Source organism: Choloepus didactylus, chromosome 6, assembly GCF_015220235.1.
Source record: "Choloepus didactylus isolate mChoDid1 chromosome 6, mChoDid1.pri, whole genome shotgun sequence".
In the NCBI taxonomy this organism is placed as follows: domain Eukaryota; kingdom Metazoa; phylum Chordata; class Mammalia; order Pilosa; family Megalonychidae; genus Choloepus; species Choloepus didactylus.
This window is the reverse complement of record NC_051312.1, coordinates 45,054,979-45,080,166: the sequence shown is the minus strand read 5'-3', so window position 1 is coordinate 45,080,166 and position 25,188 is coordinate 45,054,979. Positions and strand designations below refer to the sequence as shown.

The following is a 25,188-nucleotide window of genomic DNA, read 5'->3' as shown; positions in this document are numbered from 1 at the left end:
TAAATGTTTACATTTTTATATTGTGAAAAAAACAAAAACGAAACAAAATCTTCCAATGACCTAAATCCTTCAACAGCTGTCTTCCCATCTCTCAAAGTAAAAGCTAAACTCTTCACATGTTCTGTGAACATAGCATGCACACACTGACCCCAGGGCCTTTGCACTTGCTGGTGTCATTTACAGAAGGCTCTTCCACAAGCTCACAGCACGGTTGTCTTTCTTGCATCCTTGGAGTCCCCTTATCAAAGACATCTTCTGTGACCATCTTACATTAAATTGCAAATTACCCACTTCCACCCTCCTATCTCCATTTCTTACCCTGCATTATGATTTTTTTTTCCATTCACTTATCACCTCTGTTTTATTTTGTTCACTAACACATTCTCAGTGCCTAGAACAGTGCTAGGTATGTAGTAAGTGCTTCATAAATAAATTTTGTTTAAATGAATAGATGAATGAATGAAAATGATAATTGTAGGAAACAGGTAAATTAAATGACTCTTATTTTTCTCCTTAGCAGAATCACCTGATACGAAAAAGGAGCAGGACCACCCTGCAAAGGCCCACCCCAAAAAGCACAGTAAGTTGGCTGGATTTCAGATGGCTCTTGACTCTTAAATTTGAGCGTAACGGGAGGCTATTTGCTTTTAGACACATATTGTCTCGACCAGCTGCCTGGATTTCTTCATCTCAGACTGGGTAGGGTAAGAAAATAGAGGCATCATTCTCTGACAAAGTCACCTCCTCCTGTTGTTTCTCAAAGTGAAGTCCTACTGGATATTTCCTCTTCATTCTGTCTTAAGTGTTTTAAAATTGAGATGCCCAGTGAATAAGAACTTATTCAGAGGATTAGAGATCTCTCACTCTCTCTCTTAGAAAAAAAGGTGGGAGGAGAAAGATGGGAAGAAAGAGCTGAGATGTCTTATTCTTGCTTTTGCTGAAGTGTTAAATTCCTACTTTTGTGGAGCTGTCATTCCAAGAACAGACTTTATATTCAAGATGCAACAAAACTGCTTGTTGCAAGTTGGATTTCCTACAAATAATAAAAATTTGTAAAAGTTATGAAATATCAGAGACCTGGAATTGGGGGTGCACAGAAAGAAACTGAGATGGCATAATCTAGAAATTAGAGGAGATCTGGCATCCTTATCATCTGCTACTCTGCATCATCCCACAGAATGGAATTAATACAGCCCACCCAAATGGGGGTGTCCTATGTCCAGTGGGAGTAAGATTGAATTTGGTTGCAATCTCATCACAGTAGCTGCTTCATTTGCAAATTGCCCCCCAAATCTCAGCATGACCATCCCCCTTCCCCAACATAGTCTAGGAGTGGAAATTCTAGAGCCCTGTTGATGTGTGTTTTGCTGCATTAGAGCGATTTAACTGGTTGAGGTACTAATAAAAGTGGTTGCTCTCCTGGAAAGTAACAAGTTGAAATCAGTCCAAAGCAATTTGTCAGCAATACTTAGAAGAAACACCCCCTGCCCCCCACCCCCGGCTTAAGAGACCTAATTCCTTAGTCGTGACTTTGTCACTTGTTAGCTGTCTGACTTTGGTCAAGTCACTTAAACTCTCTGGGTCTCAGTTTCCTGATTTGTAAAATAAAAAAAAAAATTGGCCAGTTCATTCTCAAATACCTCTCTTATTTCTATTTTTCGCCAAGTCTGTAATCTAGCTTCCAGGTTGGGGGGGTGGTGTGAGCATCCCGTGCTTGATGGAAGATGTTCTGACTTCATGCTTCCTCTGCCCATCTCTTTGCCATGAAGTAGGCCTTTAATAACCCTGTTTTTCTCCTTTTTTTAAATTTTTTTTATTTTTTTAAATCAGATCCACGAGGGACGCATTTATGGGAATTCATCCGTGACATCCTCCTGAACCCAGACAAGAACCCAGGGTTAATAAAGTGGGAAGACCGGTCTGAGGGCATCTTCAGGTTCTTGAAATCAGAGGCTGTGGCTCAGCTATGGGGAAAAAAGAAAAACAACAGTAGCATGACCTACGAAAAACTTAGCCGAGCGATGAGGTGAGGGTCTGCAAGAGTCTAAAAATGATGAGGCCACATGACCAGCTACTCACCCAGAAGTCTTCATCTGACCAAATGCTTAATGCAATTTCCTTTGTTACAGATACTACTACAAAAGAGAAATTCTGGAACGTGTGGACGGACGACGACTGGTATATAAATTTGGGAAGAATGCTCGTGGCTGGAGAGAAAATGAAAACTGAGGCTGCCAACACTTTGAACACAAACCAAAACACACACCAAATAATAACAAACAAAGAACTCCTGGACGTAAATATTTCAAAGACTACTTTTTTTCTGATATTTATGTACCATAAGGGGAAAAAAATTTACTTCTAATGGGAAGAAGGAACACTACAGTTGATAAAATATTTTGTTACTTTGAAGTATATCCTATATGGGGAGCAAACGTACACAGTTTTCTGTGAAATATGATACTGTATGTGGTTGTGATTTGTTTTTGCCTCTATTATGAAGTTCTTTCCGCTGCAAGAATAACAGAGTTTGAAACCTTGTGCTTCTTTCTAAGAGAAAGAAAAAAAGTCAGAGGGCATTAAATGTTTTTATAAGTAAAATGATTTAGGATAAGGTGGTGTTCTCCATATATAAGCATCCACATGGCTTTGTCAAGAGAGGTGGGCACAGTTTCTAGGTTGAACCCCAGGGTCTCAGATTGATACCATAAAACTGAAGGATGTTGGGGAGTTTAACCTGACCTTTAAGAGCCAGTGGGCGAAGAATGGGGACTTCCAAAATAGGGTGGACTGTAATCACTGCACAATCACAGGACTTGCAAGGTTTAAATCAGTGAGGAGAATAATGGTGGGAGGATTTATACCCGGAGTGATTTACCTTATGCCAAGGCTATCCCTCTCTCCCCTCTGGGTATTTGAGGGCCCAGCCTTGGTTGTTTTTATCCCAATCACTTAAAAACGGGAAAAAGGAGGTAGTGGTGTGAAAATGACGGTTGAGTTTAGCTCAGAGTTTCTCAACCTCAGCACAACTGACATTTCTGGTAGGATAATTCTTTGTTACAGGGGGTTGGTCTGTACATTGCAGGATGATTAGCAGTGTCCCTGACTTCTACTTGCAAGATGCCAGTAGTGCCACCCCAATTGTGACAGCCGAAAATGTCTCCAGATATTGTCAAATGTTCCGGGGTGGGGGTGGGGGGTGGGGCAAAATTGCCCCTGATTGAGAACTACTGTGTTAGTTGGTCCAGAGAAAGATGGTAATGTATTCTCAGAGCAAAAGTTAAGAAAGGTGTTTTAGTCCCTAGAGGGGAGCAAAAGCTTTAAATTTTTAAAATTTTAATTCAAAATTTTTATTGGTTAAAATGTTAGGGATAAGTGGGTTGAAATACCTAGAGGGACTTCTTTTCAGAAACCCAAATGAGAGTCAAAGTCAGATAATTAAAGTCATGGGATAAGAACTAGAATAGAAAACATTTTCACTGGAATTACAAAGCATAATGCAGATGATGTTACAGAAGGGAGAAATAGGAACATGCTGAAATATCTCCTTCTCCCTCTTCTCTCTCTCCATCTCTTTCTCCCTCTTCCTCTCCCTCTCTCCCTCCCTCCCCCCCCTCCTTCTTCTTCCCTCTCTCTCTCTCTCTCTCTCTCTCTCCCTTCCTCTTTTTCTGTGGGTAACAGGGAAAACTCTGGAGTTTGGATCATCTCTTTCCTGTCCCAAAGTGGACAATGCCTAGATTTGCCTCCAGAGGACTGTTTTTAAAAAAAAGAAAGAGAAAAGAAAGGAAGGATAGAAAAGGAAAACAGAAAACTCCGCTTAGGATCTGTTATCAGTAGGAAGCTGGGGGCCTCTTATTCAGTAATAGGGTTGTTCTGCAATACCTGGAGGGTTCTCACTGAGACACACAATCTGGGGAAAGGTGAGCCTGTCAATATTTGGAAAATGGGTTTGAACATCCAGATCTCTTTTGCAACTTTTTTTTTTTGCTCCTTGTGTCCTTGGCTTTCTCCTCCATCCTGGCTCTTTATCTGTAAATCATATGGGGATGAAGACGTGTATGAACAAGAAGGAGTGGGACTGTCTTGTCTTCATCAACTAACAGAGCACCTACCACAGTGCCTTACCCAGCAGGGGTGTACAATTCATGTTGGAAGGTTGCAAAGTGTTTGTGATGTATACAGAATTGCGGAAGTAAGAAAAATCAACAGTTTGTCCTAATTATAATGAGAAATAGGTAAGTGACCTTGGAGCACCAGCTTAGCAAGGTGAATGACCTTCTGAAGTTACAGTCAAGTCTGTCTATTTTTATTTCTGCTTGGCATGGTCACCTCTGCAAATGTGCTGCTTGGTGTTGTCAAGTAACAGCTACTGTGGGAGCTGAGAAAAATAACAGTGAACAGCAAAGATCTTTACTATGCAACTGAGACATTCCTGCATGAAAGACACACTCTGCTTTCCAAGCAAGGGTAAAGAACAATGGGGCCGCCTTCCCAGTAGTTGGCTACACTTCATGCAGAATGCATCAGTCATCCAGATATCTGAAATTGGTGTAACAAGTGAATATTTGTGTGTCTGCGTGTGTCTGGATTGTGTGACATTATTGGGGTGTCTGTCACTCAGCTTGTGTTCTGTGATTCCATCCCTGGTTTTGCCCTTGTTCATCACCTAAGGTGGGTAGATCCTTCTCTGAGTTCACCCTTCCCTGAAACTCTGCGTTTCCCACATTATCCTTGGCTCTTAGAGCAACCTCTCTATTGGAGAGCAATCAATGCTAGTAGCAAGTGAATCTGGGAGTACCAACTGGAACAGGTCTGTAGATAATTAGCAGATGGTGTTTTTTGTTGGAAGGACTATTTCTTGGCTTCTGGGATCTGCTTAAATAGGCTGGGGTATTAAGTTTCCAGAGTATCTCTCTATTGTCTTGTCCTGAGTTTCATGCATTTTCTATGTACTATTTGTGACTTGGAGAACTCGAGATAATTGAGCCATTCCAACGTGGGGTGTGCACAGAGTACTTCCCAAAACAATGTTGAAAGTGAGAGCCAAGTCCCAGAGATAAGCTGGCATCAGGTGAAGCCCTCACTTCTTTCGGGTACACATGCCCAGGTGATCATTAAACACAGTCTCCTTGAACCTTCTTTAAGCCAAAGGCCCAGGCTCTTATTTGCACTTTTTGCAGGAATTTGAGGCTAAGATTTTACCAGACTCAGATTATCTCAGGCTCCTAGATATTTGACTTGATAGAATTTAAGCGACATCCTGGCTCCCAGGGACACATCCTGCAGCTTCTTGATGTGCCTTCTGAGCAGGCAAGTCCAGGTTATTTTTGAGCACACAAGTTCTTCCTCTAAAGTTTTTTGTCTATTAGACTGTAAGCTCTTTGAGGGCAGGGACTGTGTCTTCTTATCCTTGTTTCCCAAAGCATGAGACAGGTATGCAATAAATATTTGTTGAATTAATGATATCATATCTTCTGGAAGACTCCTCTGCTTGGGAAGCCATATCTCTAATTGGGACATAAGTTATTCCCTTCTTGGAATAAGAGCACAACGGCAAAACCTTCAAGGACCTATTATCTGTTAGGTGAACATTTTACTGTGAGACTCTTTCCTTTGCCTTCCTACCTGCGCTGAAATGAAACCAAAACAGGCTGTTTGGTTCCACAAGTCAGTATATGTTGGATGAGACTTCTGTTGCCTTGTTTGGAACTGTGAGACTTACTGGTACAAGCAGCCAACAATGAACCTTTGACCTATTTTAACCAATGAAGATTATGAACGTGTTTATATGATGTAAATTGCTATTTAAATATAAAGCAGTTCTAAGTTTTAGTATTTTGGGGCTGGTTTTTATTTTATTTTTTTCTTTTTAAAAAATACTGAGGAATCTTTTGATAAGGTTAGTAATGCATGTTAGATTTTATTTTGCAAGTGTGCTGTTTTTAAAATGTATAAAATATAGGAAAAAGTAAAATCGTAAGAGGGAAAGGCAATTATATTATTCTATAGATAAAACAAGCATTTTTTGAATGCCTACTGTGTGCATAGCAGGGATCATATATGTGAGGAGCTTGTCTAAATATATAGGGTGTAATAGATTCTCAATAAATAGCTATTGGAAGGATGCTTACTATATGAATGAAAAAACAGTACAACAATCACATTAGCAGAGCTGAATTATCTTCAGTTTTGGACCTCAGAATTCAGTTTCTGGAATAAGGGATAGAACATTTTTATAAATCTGTTGAGACAGTGTTTTATGAAGCACTGAAATGTACAGGCCTTCAAGTTTAGCTAAATTGGGATTAATCTTTCTGTAGCTGTCTGCACAATTCTTGCTTCTCATCCCATCTGGCTTCTGGGTTGACAATTTGTGGGAAATAACCCGACTGCCACTATTTTTAAAAAATCAGAAATCTTGTCCTTTTAATTATGTCAAATTCAAACTATTTCTGTTTTGTGAAAGAATTATATTTTTCAAAATATGGTTTATTGTTTGATGGATCCCAGAAAACACTAATAAAAACCACAGAGACTAGCTTGTAAAATGTGTGTCTCATTCGTCAACAGGTCATCTGAAGCTGGGCTTAGAGGAAATGCGTTTAGTCTGTAGCAATAGCACATATGCAGTTTGTGCATTCATTTACTCAAGAAGCATTTATTTAGCAACTACTATGTGCCAGGCACTGTTCTATGTTCTGAATTATAGCAGAGAACAAAAGAGGCAAAACTCTCTACTCTCATGAAGCATTTGTTCTGTTGGGTGGAAACAAACAAGAACCAAAAAAACACAAACTAATAAAAGGATGTGTAGAAAAGGAAAGCTGAGCAAGGAAGAGGAGAAGAGAGTGTTGGAGTGTGTAGGGATATATTGCAAGTTTGGGCAGGGTTAAAGGAAACATTTCAGTAAAGACCTGAAGGATATAAGGGAAGGAGCCTTGCAGATCCCTGGGGGAAAGTGGGCCATATGGAGGGTCCAGTAAGTGCAAACGTTCCTGAGATAGGTATGTTCCTGGCATGTCTAAGAGGCAGCAAGGATGTCTGTTTGCAAGAGTGGAGTAAGCAACAGTAGGAAATGATATAAGAGAGGCACCGGGGGACCAAATTACAGAGCTTTTGGAGACCTTTTGAAGGCTCTAGTTTTTCCTTTGAGTGAGAAGTGACATGCTCCAACTTCTGTTTTTAAACGATGCCTCTGGCTGCTGTGCTGAGAATGGGTTGCAAGGCGACATCCATCCTTAGTAAAGGATGAGCAAAGATGGGTTAGAAAAGATCACTCTCACATCCAGGTTCCCAATTCAATACTCAACAAAAATATTTCAAGGTAGTAAGTGAGCTTCACCAGTTCTTAACACATTTCTCCCTGGGCCCAGAAAGTCACAGTCATGCAGACACTTAACTTCATAAATCATAATGAAAATAATAATAGCCAACCATTCGGAGAAGATTCACCTTATCCCAGATTTGGTAATATGTTCTTTATATATATTATTACATTTAATCCTCATGCAACTCTGTGATATCTAGATAGTATCTGCAATTTTCAAATGAGGGACATGAAGGTCAGAAAGGTTAAATGACTTTCTCAGGGTCACATAACTAGAAAGTGGTAGAGCTGCCATTTTTTGCTCAGGTCTTTCTTTTTTGCAAATGTTTCTCTGGTTCCTTGGGACTCTAATGTTACATGCGCGCGCGCACACACACACACACACACACACACACACACACACACACAGATGGTTACACAGTCAAAGTTTGAGAAACCCTGTTAAAGTTTTGCAGCTATTGGCTGCAGGATTTCTCAGAGCCTTTATTATGTTATATGTGTTGTGAATCTCTAAGAGAGGGAAAAAGTGTACCCACTTTCCCAAATCCATTTGGAACAAAGTTTCCATTGGGAACCTTTGCATCAAAGAAGACTTTATGGAATCGGTATCCCTGAGAACACACTTAGGGAATTGGTGATTTTAAAAGGATTACTTCTCAGACTTAGAAATGAGACAGTTTCATGTTTGGGCCAAATGAGTACATCGATAATATTCCTGCATATCAAACTTGGCTAACATTGAATATATTCCTTTTTTTTTTTTTTTTTTAATCATTGAAGAGCAATTCCCTTACTTACTATGCTAAGCATTATTTATTTACATTGATGCATTCTCAGTAATCAAAAGGAATTTGAAAAGTGAGTCTGGGAACTATGAACCCTCCTGAATTTTAACTCATAAGAAGTAGTATGCTTTCCAAATTTATAGGCACCAGCCACATGTGGCTATTTAAATTTAATTAAAGTTGTATAAAATAGAAAATTTAGTTCTTAATTGCACTATCCACATTTCAAGGGCTGAATAGTCACATATGGCTAGTGGTTACTGTATTAGTGCAAATGTAGAAAATTTCCATCATCACAGAAAGCTCTAGAATCTGGCCTGGGTTAGGGGAGGGTCAGGGTGGAAAGGGCAGTGAAGAACACCAACTAACAGTGAAATAAGACCTAATGAGCCTTAGCAACCAAAGGTGACCCTGAATGGTCGAGAACAAAAAAATAAAGATCCACAGCAAATATCTCGTGTTTGCTAAAATGGTGACAGGGTCACAAGTGCAAACAAGTTTGTTGCTGTCACTGGAGCCTCTGGAGTGGGAGAATTTGATTATTCTTATTTCTCAACTCCACAGATAACCTGCAGTCATTCATATGAATGCTTTGAGGATGTGACTGTCTGGGTGAGAAAATTGGCATTGATGGGAGATCCCTGGAAGGGGAAGGGAAAGGAAGGGTCCCAGCTAGGAATGGCTGCTCCTGCCCACAAGAGGCACCAATGCCACTGTCTTCCTTTTTTTAATGACCAACTTCTTGAATAAGTAGTCTACCCTTGGGCTCTCTATTTTCTTACAAGTCATTTCTCCTCCATTAACTGTCATAATCTGGCCTCTGTTCATTTCAAGTTACTAAAATGTCTTATTGAAGATAGTCAGACTCATTTCCTGCCTCAGGGACTTCGCTTTAGCTGTTCTCTTCGCCTAGAATTTGTTTTGATCTCCATGTGGCTGGCTACTTCTAGTCATTCAGGTCGCAGTTCAAAAAGTTGTCTTTCCTAAGCACACCAGCGTCTGTTGTCCATCTATTCCCCCATTACTTCCTATTACCTTATCCTCATTTGAGATTCTTCTCAGAACTTACAACATCCGAAATTATATTTTTAATTTATTAGTTTACATTTATAGTACTTATTTTCCCTGCTAGAAAGTAAACTCTAGAAGAGCAGGGACCTCATCTGCTATGTTCATCAACGTATCCCTAGGGCCAGGATGTGCCTGACACATATGCCTGGCTCCATAATATTTTTGGAATAAAAATATGAAGAATCCTATTATTTTCAAACTCCAAGGCCTTTCTTCTGACTTCATGACTTTTTTTTTTTTTTCAAGGTTAGAATTTGGGTTTATTCTATATGCAGTGGGAAGCCATTAAAGTGTTTGTTTTTTAATTCAGTTTTATTGAGATATATTCACATACCATACAATCATCTATGGTGTACAATCAACTGTTCACAGTACCATCATATAGTTGTGCATTCATCACCCCGATCTATTTTGGAACATTTTCCTTATACCAGAAAGAATCAGAATAAGAATAAAAAATAAAAATAAAAAAAGAACACCCAAATTACCCCCCCCATCCCATCCTATTTTTCATTTAGTTTTTGTCCCCATTTTTCTTCTCATCCATCCATACACTGGATAAAGGGAGGGCTAGCCACAAGGTTTTCACAGTCACACTGTCACCCCTTGTAATCTACATTGTTATACATCATCTTCAAGAGTCAAGGCTACTGGGTTGGAGTTCTGTAGTTTCAGGTATTTACTTCTAGCTATTCCAATATATTAAAACCTAAAAAGGGATATCTATATAGTGCATAAGAATGTCCACCAGAGTGACCTCTCATCTCCATTTGAATCTCTCAGCCACTGGAGCTTTATTTCGTTTCATTTTGCATCCCCTTTTTGGTCAAGAAGATGTTCTCGATCCCACGATGCCAGGTCCAGATTCATCCCCGGAAATCATATCCTGCTTTGCCAGGGAGATTTACACCCCTGGGAATCAGGTCCCACATAGGGGGGAGGGCAGCGAGTTCACCTGTCGAGATGGCTCAGTTAGAGAGAGAGAGAGCCACATCTGAGCAACAAAGAGGCACTCAGGGGGAGACTCTTAGGCACAATTATAAGCAGGTTTAGGCTCTACTTTGCAGTAACAAGCTTCATGGGGCAAGCCCCAAGACAGAGGGCTCAGCATGTCAAGCCGTCAGTCCCCAGTGTTTGTGAGAACATCAACAACAATCCAGGTGAGGATGACTTCATGACTTTTGACACTGGTTACCCGCTCTCCCCCGTCCCGTCTTCAACTTTTGGAAACAATCTACTCCCTTGTTTTCTGCAGCTCCGAAATTCTTGTGCTACTCCTGCTTTCTTGGGTACTTATTCTTCCTTTCCCTCTAACTGTATTCCCAAATATTAAACCCTCAGTCCTTTTCTCTCAAAGTTTAGTCTCTCGGTAACTCAGCTCAGAGATTTCATAATGATATGAAGAGGTGCAGGCTGACTTGATTCTGTTCCTGGCCTCCATTCTAACTAACTGGAGACTGGGCTAGCCACTTAATTTTTCCAGTTTCTTCATCTACGCAGTGGAGCAAACAATTTCATACAAAGTAGGGTACATTCCTACTTCACAGTGGTGTCACAGGAATCAAAGGAACAGATTCTAACCATTGATCATTCTACAATTTATGGGGGTTTGTACATGAAAACACTGTGCCAAGCATTTTGTTTTAATTTTTCCATTTGATCCTCACTCGAAATCTATGAGACAGTTTCTACTGTTATCTTCATGTTATAGATGAGGCTCAGGTAAACTATCTTGCTTGACTTTACCTGCTGGTATTTGACAAGGCTGATATTTAAACCTCTGCCTATGTCCAGAGTTGGGGTCTTCATAATTATGTTCTACTATCTCTCTTGGAAAGTGTCAGGAAAAGAATTAAGCACTGAACAAAGAAAGGAATTGTGAGACTCCAAAGAGAGGGATTTAGTGTGTCTAACAGGCTGGGAATGCAATGACATCTTCTAATCATTTTTAACATGAGTTAGTCAGACCTGATCATCTTTGGCCAGGAACTAAGGTCCAAAGAGGATTTGGTGCCTAGTCTACCTTAAAATCATGGCACCAGAGAAGCTTAAAGCTAGAAGATCGTTTAGTGCCAACCTTTGTCATAAGAGCTCAGAGACCTTAATGGACAGACCCAAGCCCACCTAGGCTGTTAGTGGCAGAGCTAGGAAGGGAAGCCAATTTTCCGACTTTATCATTCATGAATTCTCTACCCAAATATGACCCTTGCCATGAGTCCCCCATGATCACAGAGGTCTTCCACCTAAAATAAGGCCTCAGAGAGGCTTCTCATTCCTTCTGGCCTCCACAGTGATGCCACACAACCTTCTTATGCCGATTCTTTGAATCCAATCAACATTGTCTCCCTTCTGAGTTCCAGCCAGGTCACGGAGCGAAAACCACATCCTAGACGTTAGTAGAAAAGCAGATGTGGAACCACAGGGAACAAGTCAACGCTGCCAAGAAATCCCTAGCATCGTTGAGGAAGAAGCACAGGAGTGTGGAATCTGATAAAGGATCCCAGTAATCATCTGCCCTCTGACTTCCCTTCTCTACTGCATTGTGTGTATTTATACACGAGCCTGCCCTTCCTGCTCTTGCTTTCTCTATCTCTTTCAGAGTCCTGGTTTCTTTCCCATACCCTTCCTTCCTCTTGCTAACTAGTCCTTTTCAGACTCCTTCCCTCTCCAAACCTGTCTTTCCAGGTTGCTGTAAGACAGAGAGCCAACAAGAGTATAACTCTGGACCAGGAATGGTGCCACCTCTCTGAAAGCCTCAGTGGTGACAATAACAAATGGTATTTACCTAAGAGTTATTAACACATCAACTGTTCTACCCTTTACTGTTTGGTCATGTCATTCAGCACTAATGGAGTTTTCCAATGGCAAACAGAAAGAGCAGAAGAAAAACAAACACTGTATTCACACTAGATAGAGTTGATGATCCCTGCTGAAGCTGTGAAAACAGAGAAGTTCTCTTAAGTTTGACCTGAGGACACATGTCAACCAAATGAGGAGACCCAGGATTCTGGGGCCATGTTGGGCTCTCCACTGCAGTCCTCTGTGAGAGGGAAAGCAAGAAGAAGTGGAGGATGTGGTTGCATAGTACAGGAAAAATATACTTCAATTATTCAGCAATTTTTAACTACTATTGATCACAATCAAGGTTCCAGGTACTGCAAGGAATGCTGCCACAAGAGCATAAGACAGACTCAAGGTCAAGTGAGTAGTCCAAGTTACAGTGGGTTATTGTAAAAGTCCACTTGACTTCCAGTTCCAATCCACCATGCTGCCTGTTGATGACCATTCTTTCTTTAGGAAGGAGGTAGCTTCAAGTCACTGGGCAAATGACTTAACCTCTCTAAACCTTAGCTTCCTCATGAACAAACAGGGATTCTTAAGTTAGAGCTCATAGTTTATGGGGGAGACCATCAAATAACCAGGACACTACATTTTGGTGTGATCAATAATATGGCACTAAAGGGTGAAGGGACACCTGGATTCCCTTTGTGGTCCAACCACTAACTAGCCGTGGGGCCTTAGACAAGTTTCTTAAACACTCTAGCCTTGCTTTCCTCATCTGTAAATTGACAGGTTGGACTAGATCATCCTGAGGTGGTTCCAAAGAGAATGTTTCAGGAATTTATGAAAATAAGTTTTGAATCTAGCTCAACATTTATTTAAATGTTTATGATTCAGTCAAACTATTTAAAAATGGCTCCATTGTCCCCTCTGGGATGGGTTGAGAAGCTGAAGAAAATGAACATGAAGTCTTCTCTGGTGGGGTTGTAGGGATGTGGAGGTGGGAGGGGAGTGGAGACAAAAGCAGTAGTATCTGGGTCCCTGGACCATATGTAGCCAGTTCCAGAGGAAGCTGCCCTGCTAGATCTAAGAATTCTGTCTACATCTGGTAAAGCTGCTCCCTGGGAATGTGACTTGTGGGCAACAGTGAAGGCTATTTATTTAGCACTTACTCTGTGTCAGCCACAATACCACTTGCTTTGTCCATATGATCTCACTTAACCCTAAGAGGTAGATACAATCATTATCATCATTCCCCTGGGATGGGGAAAACGAGACAGAATGATTAAATAATCTGCTCAAGTGGCAGAATTAGGACTTGAACCTGGCTCCCAAGCAATGACATTTCTAATGGCTGAAATGCCTGGGCTGCTAGAGAAAGCACCACTTGATATTTGAACAGATGGTCAAGTTCCTTCTTTCCTTTGAGTCTGCTTTCTTTGAAACAGAAACTAGAAATTTGCCAAAAACCCAAAAAGAAGCATGCTTGGGGAATCAAGTGTCATTTGAAATTTAAAGCTTGTGAGGGATGTTACCTTTTCTGGAGTCTGATGTTTCCCTGTAATGCCAACCATGGGACCACAGATTGGACTCCCAAGGAACGCATGCAATAGGATTTCATTACAGGTCCACAAATAGCTTTGATCCCAGAGACTATGTGTTTGGTGTGTGTGATAGTACAGGGCTAGAGCATGGCAGAGAAGAGAAAGGTAGTTTCTGGCTCTGACAAGCAGGAAAGGCTTCACAAAAGGGTGGGATTTAATTGGCTACTGAAGGAGAGGAATTATTTTCATTTTTAATATAATAAATTTTTTAAAAGGATGTCTGATCATTTATTTGAAAAAATCAGGAAACAAAAAAAACTACAAAAAGAGTTAAAAAGCAAACAAAGAAACCCAAATCCTACAACTCAAAATACCATTGTACATATTTGGTAGACACTGTTCCAGGGTTTTAGAGCAATGAAATGATAGATGGAATGAGGGCTAGAAGGGTAGAGGATATGGGTGAAAGCAAGACTTTGCACTGTAGAACTTTATATCTGAGCCAATATTAATGTATTATCTATTCAATAAAAAAAAGAAAGGTGTATAGATAGAAACAAATTTTATAAAAATATGACATTACTTACATACTATTTAAAAATTAAAAACCATTCCATTTGTCTTGAACTTAACTGAAGAAAAAGAAATTGAGGAATCACTGAATTTTAAATACTTGTTTCTTTAATATAAGATATATTAGTTCTAAAAAGACACCTCTAAGTTCATGAAAATAAAGTATGAAAATATTGACATTGTAGTAATCATGCTTTTTAAAATTACATGTTTCCATTTTAGACAGGGTGAATGGACTCCTTGCTGTAAAAGATAATAAAATTAATGGTTGCATTGGTTCTCACATTTCTCTTTCCCCATTTACTGATTTGGGTTAGAATATTTTTATTTTTATATTACTGAAATTTAAATATTTTTATTCCTATTGACAATATCAATACCAAAATTCCAACAGTTGTTATGTCTTAGATCTATATTGACATGTATTAAATGTTTGTCAACTGTCCTTCTACCATGGTTATCCATTTTGCATTTCTTTATTTTGATTCACTACTTGGTTGGGTGGATTTTATTATTGTAATGAATTCCCACTGTTTGCCTCCTGAGTATCCATTCTTCTCTTCTTTCTTTCTAGTAGTTTCCAGTTGCTACTGGAAAGCCCTGTGGCTCTGAGGAAGCTAGCTCCTCCTTCAGGTCTAAGTATGGGGCACATGACCCAAGCTGAGCAAACCAGAGTGCTCCATATCTAGGGTTATCTAGATGACCTAAGCTGGTGCAATCAGAGTAACTATCAGGACTTTTTGCTGGGAACGTTGGGACATAAAACCATCTTCCTCAAGATTGTGTAATGTGAAGAGGTTAGTCCTAGAACTGCTGCAGCTATTTTTTTTCTTTTTTTGCTTCCACAAGGGAAGCCAGTCTGAAGATGAAGTCAAGGCATTTAGGGAGACAGGAAGAACTAAATCACAAAGAACTGTTGCTGGATTCCTAAAGCTGTCATGAAACTCTGGGTCAGGCTCCATTTGAAGTCCCCTACCCCTCCCCTACTGCTAGGCTTTTCCATTACAAGAGTTGATAGAGTCCCTATTTTAAAGATAATATGAATTTTCTGTTGATCACAAATGAAGAGTACTAGTTGATACAGTTGTGTAAGTTGCTGGAGATGGGCCAACGAAAGAGAGTTCCTGTAGAAGAAATGACATAAACGAAGCTTCAGAGCCCAGAGAACAGAAAGCATGTGGCCTAGTCTTTGGGAATTTAGTTTTACCTCATGCTACAAGGGGCCTTATTCTTGCTAAGGAAGAGTAGATCATTGTGCAGACAGCTTGCTTGTCAGAGTAGTAATTGTTTCCTTATAGGAATATTTTATCTGAGGTTGGGAAAACGCAAGGGAGCTAAGAAGAACCCAGTGGGAGAATTGGAAGTGGGAGAAAGACTTCATTCTGGCAAATACATGGAGTCCACTTCATCCCCTGATGGAGTGTTTTAAGGCACTGGGTAGACAGGTAGAGGCAGAATCCTAAGTAAGGGAAACTTGAACTCACACTAATGAGGGTGACAGCTTTTCATCAGAAATTCTGCTTGCAGCTGTCTACCTTTGGACTAACCCTTCTCTGGCATTCTTCTGAATGAGGAGGCAGCTTTGGAGCTTCCAGTTACTGATCTGGTTGAAGTTAAGGGCCATAGGACTTGAAAGAACTTGAAAGGATACCTTTGCCTCCAAGCTGACCCACACAAGGAAGTTTTTTAGTAGGCTTTTGGGAATATTCAGATTGGGGAATTTCAACCACAGCCTAGATTTTCAGAGAGGCAGTATACTATAGTACATTTAGCTCCAGGACGAGATTGCTTGGGTTTAAGTCCTGGCTCAGCCATCATACTTAAAACACATTTAATCTGCATAATGAGTTTTTGTGGTATTAGTATTCCCAGTTTACAGATTTAAAAAGTGAGGGTCAGAAAGGTTGTGATTTTACCTAATGCAGACAGTCAGTCAGTGGCAGGGCTAGGATTTAAGCTAAGTTCTCTCTAGCTTCAAAGTCCTTACTTTTACTCCTGAATTACCTTTTACCATTTCCCTTAGGAGGTGTAGCCCATAATCACTATTGTGGGGCAAACACTTATTTTCCCTGATTTTTCCAGAGCAGAGAGGGACTTGAAGCCTAGGTCATTTCTAAAGCAGGGATGAGAAGTAGGGAAACAACTGCCAATCTCCCCATTTTTTGCCTCTTGCACCTCTCCCTCCCCTCCCCTCGCCTCCCCTCCCCTTCCCTTCTCTTCCCCTCCCCTTCTCTTCCCTTCCTTTCCCCTCCATTCCCTTCCATTCCCTTCTATAAACTGCTGCCAAGATAATTTACATAAAACACAGCTCTAGTCATGTCACCATAAGAGAAAAGCTACCACCAAAACAACTTGAAAAGCCAGCTATAGCTATAGCTATAAATCTATCTCTCCATCCATGTATCTATCTTTCTGTCTATCTGGTTTTTCAGAGAGAAACCCCAGAGAGAGGGAATCATGCAGAAAGATGAGTTGGCATTCTAAGTGACTTTTTCTCTCCTCATTTTTCAATTTTGGATTTGGTACAAAGGGCCTGGACAGGAAGATATTACTAAAAGAGAAATCAGCAGAGATTTTGATAGACTCGTGGAGCTGACAAGACAAAAATAAGGTAAAAATAAGATTCTTGAGGGGTCAGAATGCCAGTGAGAAATGAGAGCTAGAGAGTTACCCAACACTTACCCACCACCTTCACTGAATATTTACCAAATTTTGAAGCTGTTTGGGGCAGGAGGCTAATGAACTTAGAATCGGAAAAGAACAATAGAATTTTTGCCTGTCTCACAATGTCAAAAGATAAGGATTAGAATTTAGGAACAACCAAGTAAAAGAATATCCAGTGTATACCTTAGGCTCTTATTGGGAATCTCAGGAAGGGGAAATAAATCAGAGGAAATAGATTCTTGTCTTAATTGCACATCTACTTTAAATCAGCTTAGTCCTTGATTAACTCTGATAAGCTCCCAATCTATATGCTTAGAAAAGAAAAGGATGAAACCTTTCAGGAGGAAGATACTATTATTCAGACTCAACAATTTTTCATACACAATTCAATAGAATATTACTAGGCATGTCAAGAAACAGGATAAATGAACAAAACCCAACAGAAAAACATGGACAATAGAAAAAAAGACTTTCTTTTCAAATCTCCAAAAAAAAAAAAAAATAAATTTCCACCACTGAATTCACTACTGTGCCCAGGGTCCATATTTCTTTACAGGGGACCCGAATCCCTCCTGTGACTGTTAGAACTAATCATCTTTTTAAAAATAAAATATTTGTAAAAAACACACAAAAAATAATATGTAAATAGAAGTTGTCCATGTTCTCATAATGTCAAATAAACATTTTAATGTTTTGCTATCTTTCTACCACTCTGTTACTGGATATATAGGTTGTTTCATATTATTTTTGAATTAAGAGTAAATTTTATGGACATTATTTCACAAATCTTTAGATTTATGATGATTTCTTAAGAGATATTCCTGAAAGTGGAATTTTGGGGTCAAAGCTATGGGTTATCATTTTTGGCCCTTGATATGTATTTCTATAATGCCCTATGGAAAGAGCATATCAATTTACAATCCTATCGGCAATGCTTATTTTCTCAACTCTTTCTAATGATGAATATTATATTTCTTAAAAGATCAGTGCTAATTTGAAATACAAAAAAAATCATTTTATTTTTATTTCTTTGGTTATGAATTAATTTGAACCTACTTTCATGCTTACTGATTCTATTACCTCTTGTGTCTTTCCATTGTGTTTGAGAACAGAGGATCACAAGCCCCTCAGAAACTCAGTAAAAACTCATTGTATTTTGAGGATATCAATACAAATGACATCAGCCTTCTCATGTCCTTACTAAATCTCCCCTTCTCATTCAGCCTTTGGTTTATTTCCCAATCATTTAATCATCAGCATGCCTGTCGATTGAAACTTCTCCCACTTCACACATTCAACTTTTAGGTGGAGTTCAGAACTGAGATCAGTACAAAACTCAAGATTCTCCAGATTGCTGGAAAAACCTAAATGCATTTCTGTTCAAAGGCTCTGACACCGTGATAACTTAACAACTGGGATCTATTAATATTCTCTGGAGCAGAGGATATTAAACATCACCCGGTAGCAGGATGTTCCCACCTCTCTGTGTTCCCTTTCCCCTTCCTGACTTTAACAGCATCTCTCAGTGAGCAGGGCTTTCTTTGCAGTCTATGAAATTATTCGTATGGAGGGATTCTTTTTATTACTGTCCAATGCCATATCCCATGTGGTCCAGCCACAGTGCAGTGTCTCAGTTAAAGAACACCAACCAGAAACCAAAAATTAACTTCAAAATAACCCAAGTTCTTTAATTGTATTTCTAAAAATCTATGAAAGGTAAACACTCATAGCACTTCTTTAAAAGTTTTCTTCTTTTCCTTCCATCTATTTCCTTCACAACAGTATCTTCTCCCTTTTCTCTCTCATAACACTTCCTCCCCAACTAAGATTTCTTCCACCAGGCCCAGCTTGTCCTTCTTCCTCTCACTTCTCTACCACCCTCTTTTACTAATTCTGATCCCAACAGTTTGAAAAACTCTTCTGGCAATGGAAGATCTCTTCTTCAAAGATGTGGTCTTGGGAGAAATTGAATTCAAAATTAAAATAATCATTGGCAAGGAGAGACTTGGGCGAAACTTGGAACAGTTATAGATTAACAATTCTATCTATTTACATAGTCTTCCATACTGAATAAGTGGTCTGAATGTGTGTGTGTGTGTGTGTGTGTGTGTGCGCGCGCGCGCGCGTGCGCCCGTATGCATATGCAGGTCTATATAACTTTCCTTTCCTTCCAGGCCATTAGTGCTTATCCTTAGCTACTGTATTACCCCAATAACAAGTGACAGGGATTCAAATGTCCACACTGTAGTAGGTGGTAAATAGCTTGTTATAAAGCAGTAATGAAATTCTAAACTTCTGAGATAACCACAGGATCTTTTGTTTCCTTGTGTGTTTTTATCAGTCAGGTTGCTACGTAGAGATGAAGATGGTGAAGTATGATGTGTAAGTACCCATGCTTTGTAATCAGAGAAATCTGCTACTTACATCTTTATGACTTTGAGCAAGCCACTACAATTTTATGATTTCTCCTTTATAAAATGGGACAACATGAACTATGGGAGGTTATTTGAAGGATTTAATTAAATCAGCAATCAATAAATATTTATTGAGAAGCTCTCGGTGCCAGCACTGTTCTAGGCACTGGAATATGACAATGAACCAACAAACAACACTCACTGCTCCCAAGGAACTTAGAGTCCAGGGATAATCTTTGTGAAGTCTGCACATTGCATGAGACATCATGAACACTGAATAAACAAAAGCAATTATTACACTGCTACTAGATTTCATCTAAAATCTTTGCCTTTCTGGTCTTCTTGAATGAAGAATAATAGAAAAGTTTCTTTGTTCAGATAAATAAAACCTTGGAATTCTAAAATGTCAAAGTTAGAAGGGTAATGTTCTGGTTCATTGCTTCAGGGCAAGGAGTGTACCACCTTGCAGTGCCCGGCCCTCAAGTTAGCCTCCTACTGAATGCCGTTTCCTGGTATTCACACCCCTGTAGGGTCTGCCCCCATGTTGTGCCAGGTTTGGTTTTTGTGTCCAACACATTATGGCAGAGTGATGGTAACCAAGATTTGTTTATGGTCTCTTTTCTTAGGCATTCTCTCTGTCTTGTATCTTTTGCTCCAGGGGAAGCCAGCTGCCATGTCATCAGCAGCCTTACGGAGAGATCCACAAGGTGATGAACTGAGGTCTCCAGCAGCCAGGGGCCATGGAAGTGAGCTTCCTCCAGTCCCAATCAGTCCTGCAGGTGATTGCAGTCCTGGCTGACAGCTTGACTGCAGCTCCGTGAGAGACTCAGCCAGACCCACCCAGCTAAGCAACTCCCAGACTCCTGATCCTCAGACACTGTGTGAGAAAATAAATGTTTGTTGTTTCAGGATACTAAGGTTAATGTATTATTCAACAATAGATACTAATATGCTCCTTAGAGGTGTGGAATAATTTAATTCACCTGTGTTTGGTTTCCTCATCCTAAATCCAAGATATTAAGTAACTTTCTCAAGATCCCACACTTGCCTCTTCCTTGTGTGAGCCACAGAAGAGATGTCATTTTAAAACTGTTGCATTCTGATCTCCATATTTCTTTCTGGAAAGTAGGTTGTGGTGGCATGGGCATTACTTAGAAGAGAAGAAGGGATTTTCAAGTCATCCTGTTATATCAGGACTGGGAAAATCAAGGCAGAGTTTGATCATAAAGTCCAGAGTCAGGTCAGATCTGGGAAAAATGCAAAATGCAGTGTGCTGAGACCTGGGCCCAGGTTAGGAAGCCTCAAATATTTTTCCTGCTGTAACAAGAGCAGGACAGGGATTCTCAGGGATCAGGACTCCAAGCTGCCATGTCATAATTGCCACATGTCATAATTTGCCAAATTTTTTCCTCTGTGTGTGTGTGTGTGTGTGTGTGTGTGTGTGTGCACGTGTGTGGTTGATTACGTATAAACTGGACCATAAGCTCCTCCGGGGCAGACACTTGGTCGTATTCTGCTTTGCATCGCCAGGACCACACAGTTCTAGGAACACAGTAAATCAGTGTTGAATGAGGGCAAAGATGTGCATTTTTCATTCTCTGTGATTGCATATGATTGTCTTAATACATCTTTTCTTTATTCATTCTAATTCTTTAAAAAAATCTCTTCCTTCTTACACAAAAACAGAACAAAACAAAAACACCCAGATTGGTGACCTAACAGCCAGCAGTTGTTGACTGCTTTCTATATGCCATACATTGTATGGAGCCATTTTCATGTATTATTGCATTTATTCCCTTGACAATTCTCTCAGGTTGGGATCAGCACACCATCTTACAGAGGAGGAAACATGCTCAGAAAGGTTACCTGTCTTGACAAAATCACACACTTCATAAAGGGTAGAGATAAGGTTTGAACCCGGGAATGCCCAACTTCAAAGTCCTATTTACTTTCCATTTCCCATAGCCTCTATGCACAAGCTCATGACATGGCCCTTTAGTACCGAGTTACATGGCCACCCCTCTTGAACTCAGAGATGATGTATATTCAGGGATCCTTGGAGGAGGTGAGGTTCTAGGCCTCCCACTTGTTTACAACAGAGTAGTTCCACTTTTATTGGCTTTACATTTTGGGCTTTTCTATAAAATTTCATTTCAGCAAAGCATTCCAAGGCAAAACCAAATGAAATAAAAATAAAACAAGCAAATGAGTCCACTGACTTTGAGATTAGGTAACCACGAATATCCCTATTATAAAAGCCACTCCGTTTCTTCCCTCCTGAGCCATCTGTCTTTAGTCCCAGAGGCTCCTGGCAATGACAAGTGAATATGGAGCCAATATAATATCTGTTTCCCTCTAGTCCAGCTCTATTTCAGGGCATGGACCCCATCGCATATCATGGTGGAAAGGAGAACTCTGGCACCATTAAACTGAGAATATTCAGCATGTCAACTTCCCCTAGCAGGACTCTGAGCCAGTATATCCTAATCATTAAAAGTACAGACTTTGGACTCAGACTTAGTTTAAAGCTTAATTTCCAGTGCTTTCTAGCTTTTTGACCTTGAGCAAATTCCTTAATCCCCCTAAACCTCAGTATTCTCAGTGGTAAAGTAGAGATACTAGTTGTAACCATTTCATAAAGTTATTACAAAGATGGAAAGAGGCTATGTATGCAAAGCGCCAACAGCTTCCATTAGTTGAGCATCTACTATAAACCAGGTGCTCTGCTAAATGTTTTACATATGTTGCCTTACAGCATTTTCACAACAGTCCTGAGCAGGAGGTATATTTGACTTGTGACTAGTTACGTGAGAAGCAGTCACTAAGTGGGAGTTGTCATTATTATGGTTGTAATGACGTGGCCGTTGGGCCAGTGGTGCAGGATGACTGCAGTAAATGCCCATGTGGGATGGTGCTGGGCTGGGTCCGCCCATGTGCTGCCTCTGCCTGGCTCTCTGGCTGGGGAGAAAACACACTCTTACACAGCTGGTGGCTTTTCTCAGTGAGCTCTTCCTGTTTGTCCTTCTTTCTTGTCTCGAGAACCTGTGCGCCCTTCCCAAACTGCAGTCCCCAACTAGGCTCCCACCAACCAGCATTGATAAATGAGAAGATGCTAAGAATTTTAGAAAATGTGTTAGATTTTAAAACAGAAAACTAAATGTGAGCCCTAATTTTTCCACAGAGAATGATGTCTCTCATTGACAACTGATGTGAGAAACCTTCAGCAAATCATAGTGTCTCCTCAAGCTAAAGTTTAAATTTCCTTATCTAAAAAAAAGTGGAAAGAAATGGATAAATTAAAAAAAAAGCGCGCGCGTGCACACACACACACACACACACACACTTATTGAGCACCTAATACACACCAGGAAACTCAAATAAACTGTCTCAATTGTTTTTCTCAACCACCCTATGATTGTCACCATTTTACAGATGACAAAACTGAGGCTCAGAGAGGCTAAGTGGCAAAAACAGGACTTGAATACAGACTTTCTATACCAAGCCATATGTTCTTTCCACAACATTAACCAGCAATGCCAAGGGCTGTCCTAGAACTGCCTCCCGTTCCTCCCTCTGGGTATATGGAAGGACACAATCTTTTCTGTTCCTTGGGCTTTTCATAACACATCTCTTTGCAAACCACTCACTACGCTGGGGCAGGTGCCTGCAGCCTCTCACTCCCTGATGGAGTTTCAAAGGCTATAATACCTCCACTTGCAGGCAGCTTGGCACTCTACCTTTTGCAGGTGCTTTGGAGTAATACGAGCCTCTGGTTATTTCCTGAAATTGTTTCTTCTCTGAATCTTTAAGCTTAAACTCAAGTGTAGCTTTGGTCCCTGTAAACAAACACAGTGTCACAGACAGCCACATGACTCACCTGCCAGTTATTTCTAGTGGCTTTCCCAAGCATGGGCATGTCGTGGCACTGACCACCAATTTTGTCTCCCTTAAGACATGCCTGGGAAGATGAATTCATGTGTCAGTCACCTGTGCTGTGCCATCCTGTTAGGGTCGATTGAGGAGGTAAGGAGCAAAGTCTGGGAGCACGTCTCTGCCTTGCTGGGAAAGAAAGAGGGCTCCCTTTTGCTAGGACAAAGTGGTCATCAGAAAATCAATTACTTCAGGATCTGTTGGGAGCCAGTCTCCTGGAATACAAAGAGGGATGAGTGCAAGGACCTTAGAAGCAAAACCAAGATTGGTATATGTCACCTAACACAAGTGGTGGAATACTTGATCCTATGACTGTTCAAGAAAGTCCGGAACTTTGTCATAGACTTAAGACATGGATGCTGCCATTTATCTCACAATCTTTGGTAAAGGAAAATGAGATTGCAGGGATGGAAAGTTCCCTCTTTCCCAATCTCCTCTTCCAGGATATTGGCCACCTAAAATCTCACCTAGAGTTTTATGTCTTTGCCTAAAGTTTTGATCATTATTAACATTCAAGTATCCTTGGAAGGAATAGTACATGAGACCAGAGATAGGCTTCATCCATTATGCTATATCAGTTGATTAGAAGGAAAGAAGAGCTGGACTGTTGTATCGAGGACTTTAAATCTCAGATAGGATTCAGGGGGAATGGGCTGTGACTGATTAGAACACCTTCCTTGGGCTGGAGTGAGAGGTGGAAGGACGTATGCTTTGTAGGAAGGTGCATTTGTTGACTCTACAACAGGGCATTGTTTCCTCATTCAAAGTGTGAAAGAAGCATCTAGAAGCAAATTTTTAAAATAGTCAAATACTTTGTTCCCATTAGAAAAGTTAGGAAAGTAGAAAAATATGAATATAAAAAAAAAAAACATCTTTCACCTGTTTCACCAAAACCTATTAATGTTTTTGTATACTTTCTCCAGTATATTCTCTATGCATTACTTTTTTAAATCATAAGTTAAAGAGATTAAATAATACTGAGATTAAATGACAGTATAATTTTGTCTTGACTTTTTCATTTACACCATAAGAACTTTCTATATTATTACAAACCCTTTGTTAATACTAAAATAGCTAATATAGCTTAAGTATTGATGACCAGTATGTGCTAGACACATACCATGCTAAACTTTTTGCTTTTGCTATTTCATTTAATCTCCATACTGTTCTTATATAATAAATGCTGACACTGAAGTGTAATGGGTTAATTCACTTGTTCACACATACACAGCTATAAGGGGAAGAGTTGGAATATAAATCTAGACTTGCAAGGCTGCTAAATATATATCACTTAATAAAAGGATGGCATTATGTTGTAGTTTAATTGACAAGTTTTTTTTATTATTATTTAATGACATATAAAATCATGGAGCATCTTGCAATAAATGGTGGCTTAGAATAGATGAAATTTGGTGTGATGGTTAATTTCATGTGTCAGCTTAGCTAGATTATTGTGTCCAGTTGTTTGGTAAAGAAAACACTGGCCTGATTGTTACTGTGAGGCTATTTTCATAGACGGATTTAAATCACTAGTGAGTGGATATTATCTTTGGCTGATTACACCTGCAAACAACAAAGGAGATTGCCTTTAGCAATGAGAGAAGTCTCCTCATCCAATCAGTTTAAGTTCTTAAAGAGAGAACTGAGGGATTCGGCAGTCAGAAAGAAGAATTTCTATCTCTACTTCAGCCAGCTAGCTCCTTCTGGGAATTCATCAACATGGTCATCGGAGATTCAAATCTGTGGCTTCTCTTGGAGAATTCAATGTCATCTTTGAGTTCCCAACTTCCAGCCTGCCTTATGGAATTCAGACTTGCCAATCCCCACGATCGCGTGAGCCAATTCCTATGATAAATCTCTTAATATTTACATATACATGAGTGTGTGTGTGAGATTGTGTGTATGCATAGCCTTTTGGTTCTTTTTTTCTGGAGAACCCTGGCTAATACATTTGGTATTATATCAGTATTAGTTTTTATAGATCTATTTATCTCTATACCCTTAACCAGTCAACTTTGAAAAAATATTTCATTATTATCTTTTTTCCCCATACACAACTTACTACTGTCATCAAAAACCTTTCAGAATTCCCAGAGATG

The 25,188-nt window shown here is 39.9% G+C and overlaps 1 protein-coding gene across 1 annotated transcript in view; it reads left to right on the top strand.

Moving 5' to 3' along the window:
• EHF (ETS homologous factor) overlaps positions 1–6,548 on the top strand; it is a 30,606-nt gene extending 24,058 nt beyond the window's left edge. The window contains exons 6-8 of the mRNA XM_037840412.1: positions 518–580; positions 1,831–2,026; positions 2,130–6,548. Coding sequence (XP_037696340.1) covers positions 518–580; positions 1,831–2,026; positions 2,130–2,229 — 359 coding nt within the window. The 3' untranslated portion in view covers positions 2,230–6,548. The remainder of the gene's footprint in view (positions 1–517; positions 581–1,830; positions 2,027–2,129) is intronic.
• Positions 6,549–25,188: the final 18,640 nt, after the last annotated feature.